A 25,073-nucleotide genomic window follows, 5' to 3' on the forward strand; every position below is an offset into this window, starting at 1 on the left:
CTTATTTTCGGGGAAACACGGTAACTTATCTCCTATCTCTCTCCGAGCTAAGCCAAGCCGCGGCTTCGGAATCCTTTAACTCCAGGCCCTAGACAGCTCTCAACAACTGACTCAAGTGGACCGATCATGTGGAACGCGCCTAGTCCATCGCCATCTTTTCACACATGGGGAAACTGAGGCCTGTAGCTATGAAGCACCTGGCCCAAAGCCCTCCTGATGCCCAGACCAGGGCCAGGCTACTTCTCCCTCCCGAGGGGCCAATCCAAGAACTCTAAAAGCCATTACCGTGGGGGTAGCCACTGGTTACTACTAAGAGCCTCTGGGGCCCGTCTCTTCACGGTCCTTGCGTGCTGGGGACGAGACTCCTGCCCTTCTGCCTGCAGCCCCCGCCGTCCTCCTCCACCTCACTCTCTGAGGCAGCTCAGCTGCAAGCTGGCCCCCCGTCTCCCCTCCCCGGAGCGCAGCGTGCCTCAGCTGCCCGTAACGCCTGCCCTGCCAGGCTCCGTCAGGCGCAGCGATTAGACGGCTGCCTGCCTAATGACAGGGCGACGGCTGCATTCACTCAGAGCCCGAGAAGCAATTACCTTGAAAATGGGGGTCACAGGCCCCACTCGTTGGCTTTAATTGAATTCCAATATCTGCCTCGAGCTGCCTTGACCTAACTTGTAGCTTCCTAAATACTGCTTAAAGGAAGTTGAGCTAATCCAAGCAGTGCTTCTTCCCCAATTTCACTCTTGTCTTAGAACTTAAAAAAAAAACCAACTATTTTCATAAGAAGAGTTTAATTCCCAAGATGGAGACAGAGGGGGCAGAGGACCCCACTGTGACTGCAGGGAGGGGAGGACAGATGTCACAGCGTGCACCCCTCTACCCGTCAGCAGGGCCGCTGAGCCAGGACCCGGGCCGTGGGACAGAGGACACAGGCCTCCCACGAGGGCTGGGCCAGGGGAAGCCCTGGGCTGTGAGTCAGCCCCTGGGCCCCTGCCTGGCTTTGCCCCCGAACAGTATGTGACCGTCCGTGGGTCAGTTCCCCTCTTCTAAAAACAAGGCCGTTGGCTAGAGAGAGCGGTGGTTCTCCACCAGAGGCCATTTTGCCCCCACACGTGGTAATGCCCGGGACACTGCCGGTGTCACAGCTGTGTGTGCGGGTGGAGGCCAGGGCTGCTGCTCAAGACGCCTCAATGCACGGGACAGACCCCTGCCAAGCACACGGCCCCCAATTCCTCTAATGTGGAGGCTAACGCACGCTGGGCTCGAGGATCCTAAGGAGACTTCAAACTTGACGGTGTGATGATATTGTGATTCCCCCTGGGGGGCCGCCTCCCATCTCAATGGCCAAAAACACTGACCACTTGCTCACGGTCTCCTTTCCGGGCTCCCCTCTGCTCCTCCCACAATGTTGCCAGGACCACTCTAATGCTTCATGCCCTGCCCCAGCAGCGGCCATGGGGCGCAGATCAGGACACAACCATGTAACTAGCGTGGGTCCCAACGGTGTGACAGCGAGTCAGGATCCACAAGCATCACTGTCACTCCGACCCCAGCCTCCCGGCAGTCCTGGCCCCTCCTTTCACAGATGCAGAAAGGCAGAGGGTAAGACGGGCCTGCCCAGGATCACAGGGGAGGAGCCACAACGAGACCACAGGTCTCCAGGTTTCTGCCCCGGAATGAAAAGCCCAGAGTCATCAGCTCACCCACCGTGCGGGGAACTCTGGGGCCTGCGGTTCCACCTTGAAATAACCACCTCGCAGAAGAAAATAAAGAGACATGAAGACTAATCAGGATCCCAGAATGTTAGGGCTGAGAGGACCTCAGCCAACCAGCCCACTGCTTCCCAAGCCTGACAATCCTTCAGAATGATCTGGAAAACTTCAAACAACAGGCTCCCAGTCCAACCCCCAGACCTATGAAAAGCACTCTGGGGGGCATCCCCTGGAATCTACATTGTTCAGAAGTCCCCCCCTGGGGACCCGGACCCAGCTTTCTGTGGATAGGAGGCAGTAATGTCACCCACCCCTTTCATTTTCTCATTTGTAGGGACAAAAGGTAGACAGGTATACCCCTAGGGTAAGCACCTCACTCAAAGTCACACTGACCAGCTTTTTTCCTCAGATGCTTATCTTAAATATCCATAGTCGCCACCAAAGTAGCAAGCAAGAGAAAGATGCTATTTGAATCCAAGAAATGCACCCAAGATGCAAGCCCGTGAGGGGCACTAAAGGGGAGAGAGGTCTGGCTTCCTCCTTTCACAGAGGGGTCAGACCAGAAATGGCCCTCACAAAGCACTCTTCGTTATGTTTTCCTGTTTCTTCAACCTAGGAGGTCAGGGAGACCCGCCGAGGGGCCCTGGCTGGAATGCACGAGGAGCACTCAGCCAGGCAGCTCAGTGCATGGACAGCAAGGCCCAAACCCAAATTCCACAGCACATTTCACATCAACAATTCAGCAGAGACAGTCCTGATCCCAGGTGGCCAAAGAAGGGCAGACTTTTGCCAGGGAGGGGGCACAGGGCAGACAGGCCCCCGGGAGGCATGAGGAGGCGGGGGACCCGTATCAGTCCGCCTGGCCTTGAGGGGATCTCACAGCCGCTCCCCCAACAGGGGGACACCAAAAGCTGGCAGAGGACAGGGCCGATGGGTTTAGAGGTAGACTTGAGACATGTCTGGCACCCCTTTAATTTGGGAACTGGGAGGCAATTGGGGACCCACTGGGGAGAGAGCCCCAAATGGATCCGAGCCCATGAAGTGCTTGGGGAGCCGAAGCCCTGGGGCCGCCATTCTTTGAAGCCAGCTAAGGTCAGGGTTGCTCTCTGGTTATGGTAAATGAGAGGAATAAAAGGGCTATACACACGGTGAGAGGCAGATTGGGGAGTCCACGTACCCCGATGATGGCATTCAGCTCCGTCATGGTGACCTGCTTGGCGCGCTCCACAGCCTGTGCCACCTGCTGCTGGTGCTGGAGGGAACAGCACACGGGTTAGCTGCGGCCACCGTCCCCACCTCTCAGAGCAGGCAGTGACCGAGCCCCAACAGAAAACAGAGGGGGTCCACTACATCGGCACAGGACACGCAGGGGACAGGGACAGGGCGTTTTTACTTTCTTCTTTCAACCCTTTTCAATGAGCATGTATTACTTTCGTCATCAAAACTTCCTATAAATTGTTTTACGCTAAAATATAGACGAGTCAAAGGATGGATATTAGTCAACTACTTCCCCTCCACCTCACACACAGGAAAACTTCCTTCCATGCATCTGTCTGTGAGCCAGACATCAGATGACATTACTGAATGCGTGTTAGTGTTCTAACTGCAGTAACGGCAGTACAGTCATGCAGGAGCCTGTCCGTGGTTTTTTGGAGACACAGCTAGAGCCGTGAGTGGTGAGCTGTCAGGATGTCTACAACTCTCATTCAAAGGGCTCAGAAGAAAAGTACATGCATCTAAATGTACCCCAATCTATATCTATCTAAATAGCAAGGAAACAAACAAAAACATATGTCTAGATAGAAAGAGAAGTGGCAAAATGAAGCCGAATGAAAACAACAGACTTCGGGTGGTACAGATTTGTCCATGTAGCTTCACCAGCTGTAACGAATGCACCCCTCTGGTGGGGGAGCTATGGGAAAATCTGTGGACCTTCTACTCATTTTGCTGTGAACGTAAAACTACTCTAAAAAATAGTCTTTTTCTTTTTAAAAAAAAATTTTTTTTTTGGTACACTCATTCCCTTCAGCCTTGAGGTAGCACCTGCTTCATATGCAGCTATCTCTCCTCCTGGGCTGCAAGCTCTGAGGACATCACTGCATCCTGTTGTTACATGAGTTCAGTCATTTAATGTCACGACTGACTCAGGTCCAGGACTGCAGGAGGCAGCTGAGCCGGCCCCAGCCACTGCGGCCTGGAGGGGAGGGCTGGCCCCAGCTTCAGTGAGCAGTCTCCCGTCTGCCCTGCACCAAGGAGCCCCTCGGAGACAGTTCCCTCACACTGCCCACGAGCCAGCCCCTGTGGGGGGTGGGGGGGACTTGGAAAGCGGCTTAGCAGCTAATGAGACCGACGGACTGTGCACGCCTCTGGTGAGCACAATCTGTCCTGGAGGGTGGGGTCCCCTCTGCGCACTGATTCCCCTCCCAGGGTGTGGCCCTTGGCACGGACGGGCCAGGCTTCCTTGCTCCTAGACATTTCCAGGTGTGGAAGTTGGGGTACCAGGAAGCGAAGGCTGGGAATTCTGGGTTGGATGGGGCAGGGGGGGCACAGAGGCACCTACTGCCCACAGCCCACCTACCCCAGTCACAGGCCAGAACCGTCCTCTCTGGTCTCAGGCAGTGGCAGAGAACCAGTTCTATCAGAAGCATGAGCAAAATCGTCCCCCTGACGTGCTCCCTGTCCCTGAACCAGCTGGAGAAGGCTCTGTAAACCCCCAGGTTGTCCACTTCAAGGTCTTACCTCCTGGGACAGGAAAGGCATGATCTGTGCTAAAATTGTGTTCAGTCTCTTCGCAATCTCTGTCTGCAAAAGAAAAGAGAATAAATCAAATCGCCGAAATGACAGACAAGTGAAGTGCCGACTCCCCCAAACCACAGACCCTCACGCCCGGCTCCGTCTTTCCCAGCCTCCTTGCTAAATCTGTAGCATGAAGAAATTTCTTCCAACTCCCCACAACCAGGTTGCCTACATTTGGGGGGACTCCAATTTCCTATCAGGGGTGGTCTATCTTTTTGGGTCAGAACATAGTCTGCCTAGTCTGGATGGAAACCCTAATTAAAAACAAAGCAAAACAAAACAAGAATGACCCCCACACTGCACACGGTGTAAAACCTGTGACAAGAGGGAAGGAGATCCCTATGCCGTGGCCCCAATGGCAACAGCAGGACGTGCTCTCAGACAAATCGGGAGGTGACTGGAAGTCCCCGAGAGGAGCCAGTGTCACACAAGGTGGTATGTTGCTTACAGGGTCTCTTGCACCCCCACTTTTCACTGCTGCCTCCCCCGTATTATTTGCTGCCCGGCCTGAAACTCCGCCATTAACACTTCATTTTTTTAGGGTACAGCATTGCCTTCCCTACAAAGTTGCTCAGGAGGTAACTCTTCAGGGCTCTAAGCTTTCATCTAAGTCCATCACAGAAAGGCAGATCCATCCTCTCTCTGCCCCATCCCTTAACAGTCCAGAAAAGACCACATTTAGAAAAACATCGCCTGTTTTTGCCACCCGTGTCCTATGTGAACCCCAGGTCACAGGGGGTTAAAAGAGAATGGTGCTAAATGGTTAACTGAGCCTAGACGGGAAGGCCTAGATCCAGGAATAGACAAGTCTCAGAATTGCTTTTCTTATCTCATTCTAAATCCTGAGGCGGCCAGGACCAGGTCCCAGGGCTGCTTCAAAGCTTCCATCAGCACATAGCAATCTTCCAGAGACAAAACCATGACAACAGCCTTTAAAAATCTGTGATCATCTGCATGTCAAATGATTCTGGATGACAAATCCTTGTGCACTTAACATAAAAACAATGCTGTCTGACTGCTTACAAACAGACCCTGGGCCTCAGGGTCTTGGGGGGGGGGGCTGCACCCCCACCTCCCTCCAACCTGGCCACTAAAGGGGTCGCCTCCTGTTTGTGGGCAGGCCACCGAAGAGGAACCTGATGGAGCTTTGGCGGCCACCGTGGCAGGTTCCGACACGGGCAGCCTGTCCACGTCAGGGCCTCCTGGGCGGGGTGGGGCGGCCCCTCTCCTGGAACACTCCGGATCCTCAGGAAGAGGCCAGGGTTTCAGGCATTTAGGGTGAAACAATTCTTTGTTGTGAAGGACTGCCCCTTGTACCCCAGAGCAACTAAGTGTCAGTAAGGGTCCCTACTTCCAAACTTTCAGGGAGGTGGGGGGAGTATCAGCCCCCACGGAGACCCATGGGACCCACAGCCACCCCTGCACATTCGGGGTACACTCGAGCAAGGACATTTACATCAGGGCTCCTCAGCCTCAGTGCTCCTGACATTCGGGGCTGCACACTTCTTTGCTGTGTGGGTTGTTCTGTGCATCACAGGGTTTTTAGTGGCAGCCCTGGCCTCCGCCCTACTAGACGCCTGCCATTCATACTGTAAGGAACCTGGGAAGGTTGCTAAGTGATTACTGTAGGAATTATTAACCTAGGTAAGTGGGAAGGGTATATTCCAACATAGGGTTCTTTATCATTTCTGTTCCTTTTTTCCTCCCCCAAGTTGAGTGGGGAAGGAGAATAAAGTATAAAAGTCAGGACTGTACGTGGCAGTTCCAGAAACAATCAGCTAGTCTGCATCTCAATCCACACCTGCACCGAGCAGCATGGACACTCAAGGATCTCATGTTTAGTTTACATGCCAAATAAGAATACAAGGACACATTAAACACAAACAGCTATCAACTAAATAAACCAGGCTCACTGCTTTGAAGCTCACTGGTCCAAGGCCTCTTACCTCCAATAACTAGCGTAGCAGGACCTGGCACACAGAAGGTGCTCAATAAATGTTTAGCCAGAAGAAATCTCGCCAGCCTCCCTGCATTTATTTTTCAAGACTTCATAGTGCAGAGTATCCCCTGGCAGAAGACCCGGGCCTGCCCCAGGGTGGGCCACATGTCTGGGAGGGGCCGTGGTGAAAGGCATGTTGGCATACAACTGGGAGGTGGGGTGGGCAGCAGCCAAGCCCTGCGCCCACCGGGTGAGGCGAGGTGATCACACCAGACCAACCACGAGCCACCTCAGGGGGTCTCTGACTGTGGCCCCCTCCCCGCAGCCAGGAAGGCAGGCAGCAGTCCCTGAACCTTCCCGGTCACTCTGGCCTCCTCAGCGATGACAACTCTCACAATCTCTGGGTTGGGTGGTTATGAAAGTGTTCCCAGCTGTCGCCTACTTCCTCTAGCTGATAGGTCAAGTGTCAGGATCTTGGCAATGACAGGAAAAGTAGCTGACCTTCCCCTTCCCCACGCCCTTTAGCACACACACAGGGCCACAGGCTTCCCCTAGGTAGGATCCTCCTGCAGGGCCTGGTGGGATCCAGCCTCCTCTCCTTATGAGGAAAAGGGACCTGCCGGGTCCAAGGCGTGGCATCCAGGCTACCAGGTAACTACAGGAGACTCACTCGGAATAAGTTCTCTTTAATCTCACCCTTCCACCCCTCCGAAAGCACTTCTTGCCTTCTTCACTCGCCTCCAAGACCACAAACATCAACCAGGGGTCATCCAAACAGCTCCACACAGATATGGAATGTTCTGGAAGCCTGGGTATCAGCATCCACCCAGGCTCTCCCCTGGGGCTTGAGCTCAATTCAGAGTGGCCTCGCTGTGTGGCAGTTAGGACTTTGGGACACCACGAGGCAGGCCTGGACGGGGCTGGGGGGCAGGCAGAGCAGAGGGGGTGGTCTTACACTTGGAGAGCTTTTATAATAAACCTCGGCTTCCCTATCCATGGGTCCGGGGTGGGTGGGTGGGAAAAGCAGGCAAACCCATCTGTAGCTCCTGCTGTCACTGTGCCATCACCTGGTATAGAGCACCACTCCCCTCCCGGGCCCCCCAAAGTGTGGAAGCAAGGACTAAGCAAGGACTAAGGCCACCCAACCCTGAGCACCTGCCGGCTCAGTACACTCTGGAGAGTCAGAGAATGAGCAGGTAAACTGTTCTCTAAATGACTTTTTTCATGTTTACCTTTTTGAGGGTGGTGATTGCAGGAAGGGAAGGCTCCTGGAAGCAGAACACTGGCCGGACAGAACCACGCTTCCCCACAATAATAATAATGGCTAACATCGCTGACCCAGCTCTTCTAAGCACTGGACATGCGTGAGCTCACAATAACCCTATAGGAAAGGCACTTCTTGAAATCTCCGTTTTTCAGATGGGGAAACTGACACTCAGCAATTGAGCAACTTCACTAAATGACTTCCTACCAAGAAGCCAAATGTCCCCATTTTGAGAGAGCTTACAGAAGTATTTGTGAAGGAAAAACTACCATAAGGGTTACCAATCGACTGCGTTTCTGATTAGAACAGCTGTTAAAACAGCATTTTATCCAACTCAAACAAGGGCCAAACATCAGTTTCAAGGAAGGAAGAAGAAAAAAACTCAAGATGTGTGACTTCAACAATCGGGACAGGTCACACACCACAAATTGGACCTAGATAATACGTTGGAAAACTCCTTTTGGCAACGCAGGTCACTCTTATCGAGAAGGCAGCGGAGGTTCGGAGGCCAACCTCCATCTGCCCCTCCATCTGAGTCCGGCAAAACCACAGCCCTTGAGCCAGCTCCTCAGACCCGAACCAGACAGGAGGGGTGCCTGGCGAGGGAAGACTGCTTCCTTTGGAAAAGGTGTTTGGGGAGCCCGATGCTGCCTTTGAAAGTTTCTTTTCAAGTGCGGTTCAAAGAAGGCGGCTTTGCTGGTGGAAAAACATTGTTGCTCAGAAGGAACTAATCTAGGAGACACAGACAGAGAAGCACTTCAGAGAAGCGCGCAGAGATCCTGTGAAATTCAGAATCTGCGCTCCCAACTGGGCGCTGGGAGTAACATCTGCCCTATGTCTCTGTCGAGATCGTTAGGCAAATAAATGACGGAAACAAGATAGTGGGGGGCAAGTGTAATTTCCCAAAGAGCAATCTGCTCCCTGCGCCTCGGGAGTTCCCACGTGCACCATCATCTCCTCATTAAAGCAGGAACCTCTAAAATGCTCGCTGTAAACTGAGGGTACTTGAGCATTCTTAACGCGTATTTCTCTAACAACAGGCTAGCATTCACGCTGCTGCTGCAGCTTCCGGTCCCCTGGCCGCCCTTGACCCAGGACACCGAATTGAGGGGGAGGGAACCTGAGCGTGGGCCCCTCCCCCCAGCAACCTCTTGCCCCTGGTCTCAGCACCCAGCCTGGCGTTGCACTTTTTTTTTTTTCTAATTTAGCTGACTGCCCAAAGCACCGCTGACAGCTACTTCCAACAGAAGGTCTCTCCATTATTCCCCTTTAAACTGCCCAGGTGGCTGTACCCGCGGGCTCTTGAGAACGCACACTTCGTTTTACCCTCAGTCAAATAAAAACAAGGAGAGGGAGAAACCTGCCACTTGAAAGAGTATGTGATGACCCAGAGCCACATAGAAATGACCTGGCTTCTATGCACGGCTCTGCCTCCATCTAGCTTCTTGGCTTTGGGCAAATCACTTTCCTCCGCTGGGCTTCAATTTTGTTGTCCGCGAAACGGAGGGGCGAACTGGATAACTTATAAGACCCAGGAGCCTTCACTTAAGAGTTTAGAATGCTAAACATTCCTGAATTGCTCAGCGATATATCATTTCCTCCACAAAGCTCGGTAAAATAGAGCACAGCATGAGTCTGAAGGACAAGCAGAGAAGAAACAAGCCACCTGGAGAGGTGGATGGATGCCGGGTGGTGGGCTGGGCTGGGGCTGGCTGGGGCTCAGTCCCAAGGACCAGTCCTCACAGCATGGACACATTCAACTACGTCCATCAGCAAAAGTGCACACAACTGTCACTGAGCAGTGATGTCCTATCTGTATGCATCAAGCACCCACTGTCCGGGTTTCTTTGATTCACAAGGAAAGAACGGTTGTGAGCAGAAGACAGGCTCTTCAAGACGTATCATTGAGTGGGAAGTAACAGCAATTTCCACGTCTGTGAGTCAGCCAAGGGGCCACCACTAGGCTCCTGGTTTCACTTCTGCAACACGGATTTCTTCCTGGGACAATCAGGATGGTGTGGTGTGAATCCGGAGACCCATTTGTGGATGAGCTCGAGAAAACTGAGATGAGAAGATACCTGCCTATGTGAAACATGAGTCACACTCCCAAGCCTTGTGTAAATGGTGGTTTTCAACTCAGCTGTGCCTGGTGTGTCATGTGACCCCTGGAAAAGACACGCCCAGTGGCTGGGCCTCGGGTCACTCTGGTCACTCCTCTCAAAGCATGCGTTTGGGGTGGGGACTCGGTCCACTCCGGGGCTCCTGAATTGTATGTAATCAGGTTTCACCGGCTTCTCCGACTCCAGTACTAGGGTGTTCAAAGTGAGTCTGCTTCATCTTGAATTAAAATCACAGGGGCACAGGAAGGGCGGGGGTGGGGGTGGGGGGGGGCTGTATAAAAGGAGGAGGGCTCCAGCAGCTGGGCGCCACAATCAGCCAGCAATCAAATACTGAAAGATTCCAGAACAATGTGTCTGGGCAATTTTAACTTAAAATATCCCATTGCATTTCCAAGGCAATTCTAAATTGATAGGCCCTCAATTATTGGACTACAAGATGACATTCCTTGCCAGGCAGTTTCTCCTCAGGCCAAACTGAAAGAAAGCAAGTGGGTGTTTTATTGCCAGTGGGAGAGAAATCCAGGGACGGGGAGGGGTGAGACCTCCAGCAAAAGCCAGCGTGGGGATCCCAGGCCCCACTTCATCTGAGCCACAGGCTCTATGGGAAAAGCAGCGACGCAGTGTCTTTAAGAAGGGGCAAATAAATGATCCACTTAGCAGCCGAGGGAGATAATGACCCCTGCTCCTGGAGGGGCCAGGGAGGTTTATATCACAGATCACTCAATGATAGGTGAGTCTCCTTAAAGGCCCTTTTAGCACGGACATATTGATCAAATTATATATAACTACAACACCATTAAATATTTACGCTTCCGAAGAAGCCTGCTGAATTCTTTATGCTGGGAGGGCTTGGTACAAGAAAAGGCCCAGCCCTGGCATGACCCTGAGGCTCACTCTCCCAGGGGAGGGAACCGGACACTGGCTCAGGCTAGCCTGTGACCCATCCTGCAGGCACCAGCCCCCAGGCCCTTCCTTCACACAGGGTAGGATAGCAGTGAGGACAGCACACCAGCCCCTGCCCAGCAAGGACAGAAGAGAGGCAAGAGAGTCTGGGGTGTTGAGTTTGTGATGCAATCCTTTGTGCTTCCCCGAAAGGAATTCCGCCTTCCCTTTCTCTCCCCACCAGAAATCTCAGGTATTTTCTGCCAAGAGTCTAGGGGGTAAGGGAATTGGGAACGGTAAGACGGAGCAAGGACGTGAGGAAGGGCCGAGATGGCGGAATAGAGTACGATTCTAAGCCACTGACCCTGAGAGTTGGCAACGCAAAATCTAGCGACCTGCATTGCAGCCCCAGGTATGTCCTGTCTTGCACTTGGGCCTCAGTTTCCATTATATGGACGAGGGAGATCTGAGTCCAGCATAACAATCTCAAAAATGAATTAAGTGCTCGGTGCAAGTGAGTGCCCCGTCCTTGGGAGCATTCAATGCCCCCCCCCCTGCCAGGGTCAGGGGGCTAGGCACCACTGCGTGGGAGGGACCTGGGCCTAGATGACAGCCAAGTGCCTCCCTGGCTCTAAGACTGGAAGGCGTTCATTTTTCAGTCTCTCAGTTTCCATCTACCAGGCTTCCTGTTAACAAGATCCAATAATCTTTAAATATTTGTTCACTTTAATTTCTTGGTTCCCAAACACATGAAACTCTGCTTGCCTCCCACCCCCACTCCAGGGGATGGCCCTCAAAGAGCTTGCTTGTGCAGACAGAACAGGGAGAGCCTTTTCAGATTACACCTTCCCCCAACACTGCCCATTCATCCCAGGCACTGCCACCGCCCCCAGCCCTCCCTCCCCGCCCTCCCCTCAGATAACCCCCTGCCCCTCCCCCACCTTCCCAGACTCCATTGGCCAACTCCCCTGCCAGGGGGAAAAATTCTCAATTCATCGCAGTGGGGTTGCCATGGCAACCCCCCCACCTAATCCCCCTTGGAACATTATGTAAATCTCCCTTTGCCCCTCAACAGGCTATAAAAGTCACATTACCCTTGCAGAGGCAGCTCCTTAAATTTCGGGGTCTCCCCATGAGGGCAGTGCTACAAAGGAAACACTGGCCATGACTCTTTAAGGACAGAGGCTCTCTGGGAAACCTGGGTGGCAGGGAAGGGAAAATGAGGTGTAGCAGGAGGGGACAGACTGTGGGCAGAAAGAAAGCCCCATTTTATCCACCCACCACTGAGTTCACAACCAAAGAGCATGACTCTTCCTTAGATTAAAAGGGTCAGAGGCTCCGCTCCTGTCTCCCCAGACAAGGATGGCAGGAGTGGTGGCATTTCATCGGCCGCAGAAATCAGAATCGGCTTTTTGGAAACTTCTTTATACGATCTGCTCCCTCTTAAACCCACCTCCTCCCAAACCACCATCCCATTCAACTTCTCATTTTGCAGAGGAGGAAAATGAGTCCCAGCGAGGGCAAGGAGCTGCCTAGGTCACAGAGCAAGACAGTCTCCCAGCTCGCAGCACAGAATTCCACACCCAACATCTAGGGTTCTGGGCCAGGGGCGGTTCTGCTTCCCCGGGTGACATTGCCCGGGTGTCACAACGGGAGCAATGCTGGTGACAACTAAGAGACAGAGGCCAGGGATGCTGCCAGACATCAAGGGACACACAAGGGCAGCCTCATCCCAGAGAATGATCCAGCCCCAAAGGTCAACAGTGCCCAGGCTGAGGCGGCCTGATCTACACGTGCTGACACGCATGTTTCACTGATTCCTTCGGGGCTCTCTCTGGGGATCCCCAGCACTGGAGCAAAGGCCCTGGAGTCCAGGTGGGTCAGGAGGCGGGCCTGCGGGGCGACCCCGAGAACACACTCGATTTGGCCTGTGGGGAAAGGTCTCTGGTCCACAATGAAACAGACCTGGTTTCCAGTTCTGACCCTGCCCCTACGTGAGACCACAAGCAAGTCATGTGACGTCTTTAAACACCAGTGTTGCCTCGTTAGGCGGTGCTCACGCTGACAATGCAGGCTGGCATATGGAGCCAAGAAGGAACAAATGACAAAGGGCTCTGGGAAGTCTTACAACATCCCCCATGCCACGGCTCTTGCCCTCACTCTGGGATGCCTTGGTAACTTTTGGGACTCTGTCCCGTTGTGAGAATCCTTTGCCGAGGTCTTCCTCCACGTAAGGTGGGTACCGCGCTGAGCGGCTGATCCGCAACGTCTCACATAATCCATAATCCTCCTAACACTCCCTGTAACCGCACCGTCACCAGTCAAAGCCACAGGCCACGTGTGGCTACCTGACATTCATTAAAATTCAATTTAAACTCAGTTCCTTTGTCACAGTAGCCACATTTCCAGGGCTCAACACGTATAGTGGCTGGGAGCTACCATACCGGACAGTAAGATAATCCATTTCTATTATGGAAGGAAGTCCCGCGGGGCAGCACCGCTCTAATAAGCAGGGTGACTGTCACCCCCATTACAAATTCAAGTTCACAGACATCAGATAGTCTGCCCAAGTCACAGAGCCTTGACCTAAAACTCAAGCCCAAGTCTGTCTGACGGCAAAGCCTGTCTCTCAGCCACCGGGACCCACCACCTCCCAGCTCCTGCTGCGCCGCAACTGACTTCCCAGGGTCCTCCATAAGGAACCAGGTGACTTCTGACGGAGAAACTCTGAACCTACTGGCATAGAGCTGACAGTAAAAATGGGTGTGTCTTACGGAGCCGTCCTGCCCGCCCAGGAGGCCTGAGAAATGCCCAAAGTTCCCGCAGCATCTCGGGAGTTTAAGGAAGGGGCCTGTCTGGTCAGGTGGGTAGTGAAGGGAAGCCAGGTAGAGGTTCCTCGTGCAGCGCGGTAAGAACCAGGTGAAAGAATAGAGACAAACCCAAAAAGGCTGACGGGAGTATCTAGACAGCCGCACCGTAAGAAATTCTAGCAGGCAGGGCTCCTTGGTGCCACATACAAATTCCCAGGTGACAAGGAGCATCAAGCCAACAGTGGAAAGACCCTGGCAGGGGCACGGCAGCTCTTGGGGGACCCCAATGCTTCTCCCCATTTCAAACTAGCTTCATGGAGTTTCCCATTTCTCTGGGATGGAGTGTCAGGTCCTCAGGAGTGAGGGTGGGACACAGGGAAGTACCATCAACCTCAACTCCTCCAGTCTTTCCCTAGGACGTCTCAGGACTACAAGGTAGAGAGGCCAGGGATGCTGCCAAACCAACATGGACTGACGCACAGGACCGCCTCACCCGGAGAATGATCCAGCCCCACATGTCAACTGCAGCCCTCTCCACTGGGGACGGAGCAGAGGAAGGGGCCCCCTTCTCTTCTCAGAGGGAGGGCTTAAGGAGCTAATGCACCCCTGGGCTCACCACCTCCATCTGCCCAATCGCATCCTCTCTCTGCACCCCCAGGCCACTTAGCCCCTCCCTCTAGGGTACCACCTGCAGCTTCTCCAGGCCCACCGAGTGTGCTTTCTCAGACAGGAAATCTGACAGTTCCTGTGCCCCACCCCCACCGTAGGTCAAAGACTGACACCCTCCCCCCACACGCCTGCCTTGCCCACTAGTGTACACTGAACCGCCTTGCTCTTCCCCAGCAGAAATCACGCCTGGCTCACAAAGCACGCCCCTGACAAGAGTATCCATTTTAGACTCAGAGTCAGGACAGACCTGTTGAGCGAATCTCCCTAGGGAAACATTTGGGGAGCATGTGGAGGGCCTCTTCCTCCCACCCTTCAACTGCATACAGGCTGGGTGGTATAGGAGTCTAAAACACAAGCCTCCCAGCCAACCAGGAAGGCACGGTCCCCCCACCCCAGCCCCACGTTGCTCTTGGGATTCCCAGTGCTGCAGGGCTGGTGGGAAGAACTCTTGCTGCATTTGAGGGAAAATGTAACCTTCCAGTGCAAACTAAAAAGGAACTTCTACCGTTGGACCAGTAAGAGCTGTTAGTCAAAATTAAAAACAAAAACAAAAAACAGTTGAAGAGCTGTGAACAATGGTTACCAAGGATTTAAAAGGGCCATGAGATAAGGCCATAACCCTATGAACTCCATGCCTAAATAGAACGCCAAGGCATGACAAGCACTTTACTAATCCTCCTCCAAGCCCCTGACCTTTGCTTCCTGCTACTTCTTATAATTCAGATTCAGCATGTTTTACCCACCTTTCCCCATTCCTTATTCCCCCATATCTCTTCTTTATCATCTTTCCTCCTAGCTATCTCTTTCCCCGCCCCTCCTTTCTTCCCATCATACTTAAACTGTCCACAACGTGAGATTAAAAAAAAAATGCTTAAGCTACATTAAAGACACTTTAAAGGTTTATGACACATTTCTTTCTACAATCCCACCTCTTACAGCTGACAGGTCTCACTCCCTCAGAAACCTGAGAAAGCCTTCATTCCTTCCCAGAAAGTCCATAATGCTCTACAGGTTCAGGGAGAACCCCAAACTGGAACATAACCCTTCTTGAGTCCCCCACAAAACCCACACTCTGATTCCAAGCGTGACAAACACCGTACAGGGCTCAAGGGCTTCAGAGACTACACACACACACACACACACACAGGTCCTGTCCCTCAGGGAACTCACCTACATGTCAATCCACACCACACTCCGCTCCTCGCCCTGCCCCCACAGCCCCAATTTAATAGCACAGCCCTCTAGTGCCTAGGAAGGATGCAGGTAATCTTCACACCCCAGGCCTTTCACGCCACGCTCCAGTGCTTTCATCCTGCTGTGTGCTTGTCCTGGACCCAAATGCCTATCATTCTAGGTTCCTAAAATGAGAATGTCTTATCTGCTTTGTAAATAATCAAGTGCTACAGAAATCCTTAGGGCTATATTATTAGTAGCTATAATATTTAGAAGATCAAAAATTGCAAACGCTTTATCCTCAGTAAAGGCCTTCTCCCGGGATTGTTTGGTGGGAGTGGTGGCAGCTGCCCCAGGACCCCTGACACCCTCTGTGTCACTCCCACGGTAGGTAAATAAGGGGCCCCCTCTGACACACAAGCCAAGCCCATCCACGCTCCTAGCCCTGGCCAAGAACAGCCAGCCTCCGAGAGAACAGGGCAATAGTCAGGCCCAGACTCCAGACCCAGCAGGGCTTTGCCTGGCCTCTCAGCCCCACCCTGGTCTTTCCCAATGCAGCGAACTTGGCTCTTTCTTCACCTTTCAAAGGGCACACTTGGTAAAGAAAAGCTTTGGTGACAGTGGGTGAAGGGAGCCTCTTCCCAAAAGGTTGTTGCATCTTCAAAGTAATGAAGTTGGCGGGGGTGAAGGGGAGGGAGGTACTTGTTGTCAGGCCAAATCTTCAGGGCTGATTTAAAGAGGACCCGCGGGTAACCCCCTAAGCCTGGATGAAACTCCACTTGAGAATATAAATCCCTCCTCACCCACCCTCACGTTTCCAGAGGGGTCTCCGCACAAGAACAGCCTCCTGAAATCTGATTTGAAAGGAGCTTAGAGTCCCTGATCTGACTTTCCAACAGGAGGACCCCTCCTCCACGGCCCCCCCAAAGGTGGCCTCTGCCTAAACATTCAGCGAAGGCTAGAAAGCCTGTCTGCCGCACCCTCATGCTGACTATGCAACTTCCTGAGCAAACAAAAGAGCTCAAATCAATGTTGGTGAGAATTTTGACTCCGCCCCCTTCATTACCTCCTGAGAAATGCCAGGTCCTAATTGGGGAGTGGGGGGGGGGGACACAGGTGGGCTTAGTGCTGTCCCTGGGGTGTGCTGTCTGCAATGGATGACGCCTCAAAGGGACCAACTCAGGGAATCATCCTTACTTATGTGAAGGTAGGAAACTCCCCCTTCCTAAAGTTTGTCCTTAGCCCCAACCTGAGTGGGAACATTTTTACTTTGAAAGGCAAGAGAAAGAAAAGAAACAGCCAAGGGAGAAAAGCAAAGTGAGAGGGGAAGAAAGCATCTTGGCTATGAGTCTCAGAGAGCATTTGTTGAAAACAAGATATTGTCCCTTTAAGCATATAAAAACAAGGCCCTTGAGCATGCAGTTCTCACTCTGGTACACAATTATGGGTGCTTTCAGCTGTCTAGCACTACTTCAAGTGCACTCTTAAGCCAGACTGTCAATGGCATGTTGAAAGCTATTTTGCTGGCTGCTATCATTAATAGCAAAGTGGAGAGCTGGGCTGATGAGAATTAAATATGGGGGAGGGGCGGGTCACAACCAGTCATTACAGAATTACCAATATGAGAAAGGAGACAATGCCACGTTAGGAAATCAAGTCCCAACCAGCTTATTACTGTGGGGACACAGGCAGGGGAGGCAGCAGACACAGGAACGCTCCCCCACCCCCACTCAGGCAGATGGACTCGGGCCAGCCCTGGAGAGCCATCTGGGGACACAGGAGCCAGTCAGGAGTGTGAGAGCAGAGAGGCCTTGGAGATCACTTTGCTGCAAAATGTCACCACCTCGCCTCACTCCCCAAGTGGAGCCCTCTCAGCACCATTCCAAAGACTTGTGGACTTGTGGCTTCCGGAACACACTCACTGCCTTTCCATGCGCTGTTGCCACCCCTGCAGGAGCCTCCAGTGTCGGCTTCTGCCTCACAAACCCCTGCCCTCCAAGACGCGGCTCAAGTAACAGCCCTTGGGTGCAGGCTTCTCCTGTGCGACTCCCCTTTCCCAGGAAGAATAAGCCATTCTGTTCTGTCCTACGTGCGCCTCCTCCTGTGTCACTCGGCCATAGTAGCACTTACCTCACTGCATTCCAATGACTTATTTAGATGCCCAGCTCCCCAGTGGAGGAAAGGGTGTCTCATGCACCCGCCCCGGCCCACACCCAGCACATCCTGGGCCCCTAATCACCGTTTCGGGAATGAAGCCAACCCCCTCATTTGACTGATGAAGAAACTGGATGCGGAGCTGTAGGAGGAAGCCCGCAGAGCAGAGCCAGCGGCCAGCCCACAGGTAACACCCTCCTTCCTACTCACAGGGCCCAGGGAATCAGAATTCCACCGAGGAAAGCAAAACCGGCATGTTCACTGAGCACGTACTATGTGTTAAGTACACAGAAGAGACCTAAACAGAGGGCCTTCCTCCAAAGCTACAAAGACTCGATACTGAAGCGTGAGATCGTAAAGGAAAACATGCTGAGGGTTGGCCTTCATCACCTTTTTGCTCCTGGTGTCCCAGGATTTTGTACAGCAAATGGGACAGCAAAACACTGTCCTGTGCAGGAAGAAAAAAGGAAATTCACTCCTTGACTAACTCACTCCTACAACAACAAGGAAACAAAGGGCCTGTGACACAGACTAAACCCTTCCTATACAAGGTGAAGAGGGAGGAATCCAGAGAGAGAGAGAAGAGCTCTGCGCCCTCAGGAGCCTCCTGGTCCAGAGTCCATGGAAAGAGGCTTCAGTTAGAAGCCAGGTTCCCACCCAGGCAGCTTCCTTGATGGGTAAAGTGAGGACAAGGGAGCATTTGCCCATCTCCCAGGTCATTTCAGTGATCAAATAAATACGTGAGAAGAAAAAGGCCCAGAGAAGCACCACACCCCACCTTGTACAACGCCCTGGGCAACAACGAAGGGGCCAGAGAAGGCTGGTGGGGAGGCGGTCTGGAAGGGTGAGGGGCCTCCTCGGACGTGGACAGGACAGGGTGAAGAGAGCTCTGAGACCAGCAGAGCCCAAAGCCGAGTGAGGCAGGGACACCGTGCAGTGACCGAAGCTGTGTGACTACCAGAGACTGTTCCAGGGCAGAGCAGCAAGGCAGGAAAAGTCAGATGGAAACCAGGGTGCAGACGGCTTCTTAGATGCCAGCACTCCGGCCAAAAACTGCTTATCGGATTTCTTCTAAGCTCAACGCAGATGCCACACAAATAGGCACAGCCCTATGTATGACGATCCGTGTCCCCTTCCACGCTGAGGGCAGTGCCACCTTCTCCCGATCACAACAGACTCAACGCCCGGGTAATGTCTCTGTAACCTCGCCACCTGCTGGCTCGCTGGGGCCACCCACACCTTCACGAAGGTTACAGAACTTCAAGCAGTCCTACCTGGAGATCTTGCAGCCCAAGACTCTTATTACTCAGGTGAGAGGACCCAGAGAGAGCAGGTGACACATGGAGATGTCCCATCTCTCCCTCAGCCCTGTGTTCACGGCCACCCTCATGGCTGGCTGTATCCGAGTAAAAAGTTCACAGGTTTTACTCCTTTACCTCACCCAGGAACCTTGCCTCTGGGATTGCTTGTTACGCATTGCATGTATTATTACGCACCTCAAATCATTAATTGTACAAATGACTGGCAATTCAGAAGAGGACCCTGGGCAAAGAGGGTTTAGCTGATAGGGTTTTACAACCCGAAGTGGGGGTACTTTGGACTTTGGTGTAGACAGGTTTGGAGCCCTAGCCTCTGGAGATAACGGCACAGGCCGAAGCCCTGGTAATTAAAGACACAGAGTGCTATTAGTACACGAGCACTCTTCATTTCTTGAGTCTTGCTGGAGACCTGGGGCTGGGAGAAAAGGCTACAGCAGCAGCCCTGTCACTAACGAGGGACTGGATGCGTCTGGATGCATCAGCTCCCTGCCTTCGGGGCCTCAGTTTCCTCATCTGTAACTTGAAAGGGCTCTCCCAGTTCCAGGATGGCAAAGGAAACTGAGAGGAGGGGTTGTTTGGTTTCCAGGAAAGCGTGACCGTGCAGTGTTGGCATGAGGCTGCCCCCAACTCAAAACGCCTCATGTCCTCTCTCAAACCTTCATCGCTCATGGGCGGAAGGTGTGAAAAGTGGCCTGACCCAGTGTCTCCCGGCGTCAGGGCCTCCAACCCAAAGCACAACAGTGGCTCCGGCGTGCTTGTTGCTAACCGGCTTTGTGATTTGTGGCTGACACTGCAAATCCTCTGCAGAAACAAGATGGGAACTGATGAGCTGGTCGGCCATCACCGCCTCCCTGGCCTCGCTGAATCACCCTTGACATTCTGCCTGGAAGCAAGGGCTTAGAGGAGGTGAGTGACCTCCTGAAGTCTCGGGCCAGGCCTGTATTCTGTAATCTTTGCTTTACCATAATTAGGGAGGGAGGCAGAGGAGTAGGTCGAGACCGTTTATTACTTCTCTGGGGTTTGACAGCTTGAAAAAAGAACGAGAGGGAGACAGAAAAACAGCCAAGAGAGAAGCCAGCCACAGTGAGTTTAACCTCTCAGTAAAATAAAAATGGGCTGGACGCACCTCATCAGCTGCCCTCTGTCAATACTCAAGCCCATTTGGCAGAACCTGTGGTTCCCAACTAATAGGCATTTCCTCTGGTGGTGGTGGTAAGGTGTGGCGTGTGTGAGAGCAGGCTGTGGACCGGCCACACTTCCCAAGGTGCTAGCTCCGGAGATCATCTATTATACAAAAAAGTACAGACAGTCCCCACCCCCACCCGAGCTGAAAAATGAAGAATCCAGCCTGTTTGTTCCAGGCAGATGTAATCACACGAACAGTCAAGTCTAGAGGGCAGGACACTGCATGAATAATTCAAGCACTCCAGTCACTCGATTGTGTGTGCAGATAAAACACCAGTCAACCGCTAAACAGGTCAGCTGATAAACTTGTTTGCTCAGGCCTAACCACCACCCGCCAAATGCACCCAAGACCCACACTACAATTAGTGGCTGGGTTTTCTTCTGCAAAAAGCTCGCAAGCTGAGGGAGTGGCCAGCCCCATTAGGTCAAGGTTGCACGCCTTTGTTCCTACACAGCCACAGGGTGATTTCACCCAACTCAGGGACTGCCATAAACTCTTCCCAGGCACAGCATGCTGGGAAGCAAATGGGAACTGTGGCTGAAAGGCAGAGGGCAGGCAAGGAGGGTGAAGCACCCAGGCTAGGAATCCAAAGGCCTGGATTTGAGTCCCAGCTCTGCTCTCTTGGTGCCCCTGAAGCCTCCGTTTCCTCGCCCATAAAAAAAGGGACAGAGAATCCATCTATGAGCCTCTGGCAGCTGAGAGGATTACATGAGAAGATGTAGCCAAACCTCAGGCATACTCCCCCTAAGGACCCTGACTGGGGAATGGCCAGAAGCCCCAGATGCACACAGCTGCTCTTTATGCAAACGCCACCACCAAACGCGTTAAGATGGTTAACTCTTCATGAGTTCAGTGTCCTCAGGATTCTGGGAATAGCTTTGCTCCTCCAGCCAAGGTGGATTCTTGTGCCAAAGACCCATCCACCACTCACAGACCCGGGGAGAAACACCACCCATGCAGACCTCAACATGCAACGACATATTACACCTTAATTATGAAGCTCTTAGAATAACTGCTGCTATAAATTTTAAACCTGGGTGCAATTACCCTCTTTAAACACACCCAAGATACTAAGCGCTGAGAAAAAAAAGGGGGGGTGGAGAAAGGGAGGAGGTGGCACCTTGCATAACACCCCAAGGTCCTTGAACACCTGGGACCCCAGTTCCACTTCATGCATTCTTACTGCACCAGTCAAACCCAGTTAGTTCCACCTAAAGTTGGGCAGAACCATTCTCCCGAAGAAAAACATCTTTACACGCAAAGCGATATGTGTTTATGATTTCTGTGGGTCAGGAAGTAAAATCCTGGTATCCTTCAAGTGCATCCCTGAAGAACTAATCCCTCAGAAAGCAACAAGTTGGCTTCCCACCTTGTTCAGTAAACTCAGACCCCTTTCTGGTCACCCTGCACCCAACCTGGGGGCTCCCTCCAGGAGCGGAAAGGAAACTACAGATTCATAGGGTCTATACAAGCCACTGGAGCAGGCAGATTCCAGGAATCTGAGAGCATTCCAGAGGTCACCTGCCCTTCTCACCTGCCGTGGGTCCTACCCCCTGAAAGAGCAAAATTGAAACCTTGTAAACGACTGTTAATTTACAGCAGAAAATCCATTCAAGTCACGGTCACCAAAGGCTAGCATGAGTCAACAGCCTTCTGAGATTTCAAGAACACCAATTGTTAAAAAGAACAACAGGCCTACACCATTTATACTCCGTTTATACGTGCCAACTCTAATCCTGGCCAAGCCAAATTATAGGCAGCCTCTCCTCAGAACACAAATACACAAACAGGCCTCTCCCACAGCCCAGCCTAGCACCAGGGACTACTTACTGATATGCACCCAGATAAAGGGTGTTTGTATTTGCTCAGTTTGAGGTATACTGTTATTAAAAGAGTGACAATATGAGGTAGTTTACATATCCATCAGGCAACACCACACTAGCTAAACTGGTTTGACTTCAGGATTTCAAAGGTAAGCTCAACTCCCAGCCATCTCAAAAGTCCGGGCCAGGCTGCCCCTGGGCAAGTTACTTCATCTCTGCTGTTCACCTTCCTTCTCTGTAAAATGGGAAGGTGGATACTTTCAAATTAAGAAAGAGATGAGAAAGCTCCCTCATGCAAGGCACTAGGGTTCTGTTTCATTCTAGCTTTATATTTTTAAGCAGTTAGTGGCTTGTTCTTTTAAGTATTGACAGCTCAGCCTGGCTTTTAAGACTCTTGAAGTTTAATCTTATCAAGGCAGACATCACATTTTTGCATGTACACACACACACAGACACACATACACACACACACCCTGCATTTCCCCTTGAGAATTCTACATTAAAACAAATAAAAGCAGCCAGTCACCTCTTGGTTTCAGGAACCTCTAAAGCAGATCCTAAAGGTACAATTTTCCCCTTTGATGTAGTTTTAAAGAGAAAAGCACTTACCTGCTTGTGCATTTCAATGTTCAAGCCATAGGACATCTCATAGTACTAAAAGTGAAAAGAACTGCCATTAATAGAAACACAGAAATCTCTCCATTTTCCTATGTCAGCTTTTGGGAAGATTTTGGTCAAATCATACTTTTAGGATACATTTGCTAATGAAGAAGTTTAAATTAAACCCCAAAGCCAGCAATAGAGGGTTTAAAGAGCTGACAAGGAGTGAGTGCTGTTCTCAACAGAACATTATACTACATACAGTAGTCAGAAGAGTGGGGCCCTCCCTCCCACAAGCACTGCATGTGCCATATATCCTGTTTATACAGGTTCGGGTTCAACAGGGACTCCTGTGTACACTGGGACCCTCTTGTCCTCTGAGAGTTATTTAGCAATGTGTCGAAGGCCTCTTATGTGGAAAGCAGCGCAGGGAGCCGCTTAAGTGCCTCCCATGCCCTCTCACAGACGCAAGAGGTAAACTCCCTAGAACAGACACCGGGGGAAGGGGACAAGACTATCCCAGGGCTGACAAGATTCTCAGTTGGGAATTCCTGAGTGGGCAGTAGAGGCTTTAATCCTCCCCTCTCAGAAATGCCTGGGGAAGGAAAAGGGTAGGGGGGAGGGCTTATGGCCCATTCTGGCTAGATCCCAGGGCTGCAAAGTTTCCAAACACTCCCAGGAGGATTCCAAGGGAGATTTTTATCCAACCCTGATGTGGGCTAATCCAGCCCTGTTCTACTCGCCAAGATAGGACAACCAGACCTCTGGGAAACCTTCAAATAACAAACTAAAGGTACACAAAGGTAGCGCATAAGTGCTGGCCTGAGGTTTGGGTTTCTCTTTCTGGCCCTCCTCTCACCCACCCACCCTCCTTCCGAGTGGCCGGCCGAAGGAGGCTGGGAAGGCGCACAGGCCACACTCAGATTCCACCCGCTCCCGGGGCTGCCCTGCCGCGGGCCCTGGGGGAGGGGGGAGACCCGGCTCCAGTCCGCCCGGCCCCACGCCGCGCCCCGCCGGGTCGCCGCCTCTCACCATCACATAATGGCGCTGCATCTCCGTCTTCTCGTTCGCCAGCTTGTCGTACTCCACTTTGAGGCTGCGAGGGCAGGAGGAGTCGGCTCAGGCCTGGGGCCTGCACAGCCTCCTTGGGGCCCCAACTCGAGGGCGTCTAAGAGCCACTTTTCCACTTTCCTGACAACCCTTTGGGAACCCCATTACCCCGCAGCCTGGGGGCGGAGGGGGAGTGAAACAACTAGAAACTTCCCGCGGCCGAGCGAAGAGACTGATTGCGGGCGCGGGGGACCGGGGTTTTGGGGGGGGGGGTGATCCTGACACTGGCTCGCAAACCACAGATCCTGGAGTGAGGTAGCCCGGGACCCGGACCCTCAAACCACAGGGGCCCCGCGGGCTGAGCCGGGAGCCGGGAGGTTGCGGGCAGCCAAGGGTTAAGGCGCCGCGCTCGAAAAGGGGAAACAAAAGGCGGAGGCCCGGCTGCCCCGCCGCCCCGGGGTCGGGAGCCCCCTCGGTCCCCGCGGGGGGTGGCAGGAGCCGTGGCGGGGAAGCCCCCTCCCCGTAGCCCCGGGGCAGCCCCAAGCAGCCTTACCTGTGATATTGAGCTTGCAAGAACTGGAATTCGTCTTTGATCCTGTCACAAGACTCAGCCACCGTGAATTTAAATCCGGGCTGCCCGGGTTGATGGGGGGCCTGGAGCCCGCGAAGGAAAGACAAGGAGGGGGCGGGGGCGTCAGACAGGACTCCTAGCGGCCCGCGCCGCTCAGCGGCTGTCCCCATCCTCCTCCCGCCCCATCAGAGAGGCCACCCTCACAGCCGAGAACCATCCTGGCAAGTTTCTCAGCTCCCAGGAGGGGAGCGGTGGTGCCCCAATCCTTCCCTAACTGGCCCCGGGGCTCCCATCCTTTTCACGAAGGGGCCCCCATTCCCAAGTAAGATGGGGGCGGGGGAGACACGCGTCTGAGTTGGGAGACTTAGGCGAGGGGGCGGAGGACACAAGCAGCCCCTCATACCAATAGGGTGGAATGAACCTATCTCAGCGGCGCTCTCCCATCCCCATACCCTTTGTGTGAGCGCGCGCGCGCGCGCAGACACACACACACACACACACACACACACACACTCCATAAAGGTAGCAACAAGCAAAATGGAGGTGCCAGATAAACTGCCTCGTTTACCCTGCCATGATAGATGCTTAAATAAACCGAGTTGCAATTACTCACCGGATGTCTGCCTTGCGGATACATGGCAGGGAGGGGTCGTGATTCCAAGAGCGTGGAAGCGCCGAGAGCCGCGGCCGGGGAGGTGCGGGGGAGGGGGGAGCCAAGTCCGAGCGGGGGGCGGCCGGCAAACCGAGAGCTCGCCCCCGGCCCCCCCAGCCCGCTCTCGCAGCGAAATCCCAGAGTCGGGCGACCGCCCCAAGCGGAGACAAAGAGCCGCGGAGCGGGCGGCAAAGTCGTCGGCTGGCGCAGAGGCCGAGCGGCGGGCGCGGGCTTTGTGCGCCTAGGGCTCGGCGGGCAGCGACCGGCCGCCTTCCCCCGGCTGCGTGGAGCGCGTCAGAGCCGGGGGCTGCGCGGACATCGTCGTCTCCTCCGCGGGTCTGGCTCGGGGTCCCGAGGCCCGG

At 53.2% G+C, this 25,073-nt stretch overlaps 1 protein-coding gene across 8 annotated transcripts in view; it reads right to left on the reverse strand.

The window, feature by feature from the left end:
• Positions 1-24,801, reverse strand: part of TLE3 (TLE family member 3, transcriptional corepressor) — a 46,318-nt gene extending 21,517 nt beyond the window's left edge. For 4 of the 8 annotated variants that reach the window (XM_033107994.1, XM_033107992.1, XM_033107993.1 and 1 more), the window contains exons 1-6: positions 24,673-24,801; positions 24,042-24,142; positions 23,471-23,534; positions 22,448-22,492; positions 4,443-4,505; positions 2,881-2,955 (exon numbers count right to left, since the gene is read on the reverse strand). In XM_033107994.1, coding sequence (XP_032963885.1) covers positions 2,881-2,955; positions 4,443-4,505; positions 22,448-22,492; positions 23,471-23,534; positions 24,042-24,142; positions 24,673-24,696 — 372 coding nt within the window. In that variant the 5' untranslated portion in view covers positions 24,697-24,801. Of the gene's footprint in view, positions 1-2,850; positions 2,956-4,442; positions 4,506-22,447; positions 22,493-23,470; positions 23,535-24,041; positions 24,143-24,672 lie in introns of all 8 variants that reach the window. The other 4 variants (XM_033107989.1, XM_033107987.1, XM_033107988.1 and 1 more) reach the window with 1 other exon arrangement.
• Between the last annotated feature and the right edge of the window lie 272 nt (positions 24,802-25,073).

Source organism: Rhinolophus ferrumequinum, chromosome 6 (genome assembly GCF_004115265.2).
Source record: "Rhinolophus ferrumequinum isolate MPI-CBG mRhiFer1 chromosome 6, mRhiFer1_v1.p, whole genome shotgun sequence".
Classification (NCBI taxonomy): domain Eukaryota; kingdom Metazoa; phylum Chordata; class Mammalia; order Chiroptera; family Rhinolophidae; genus Rhinolophus; species Rhinolophus ferrumequinum.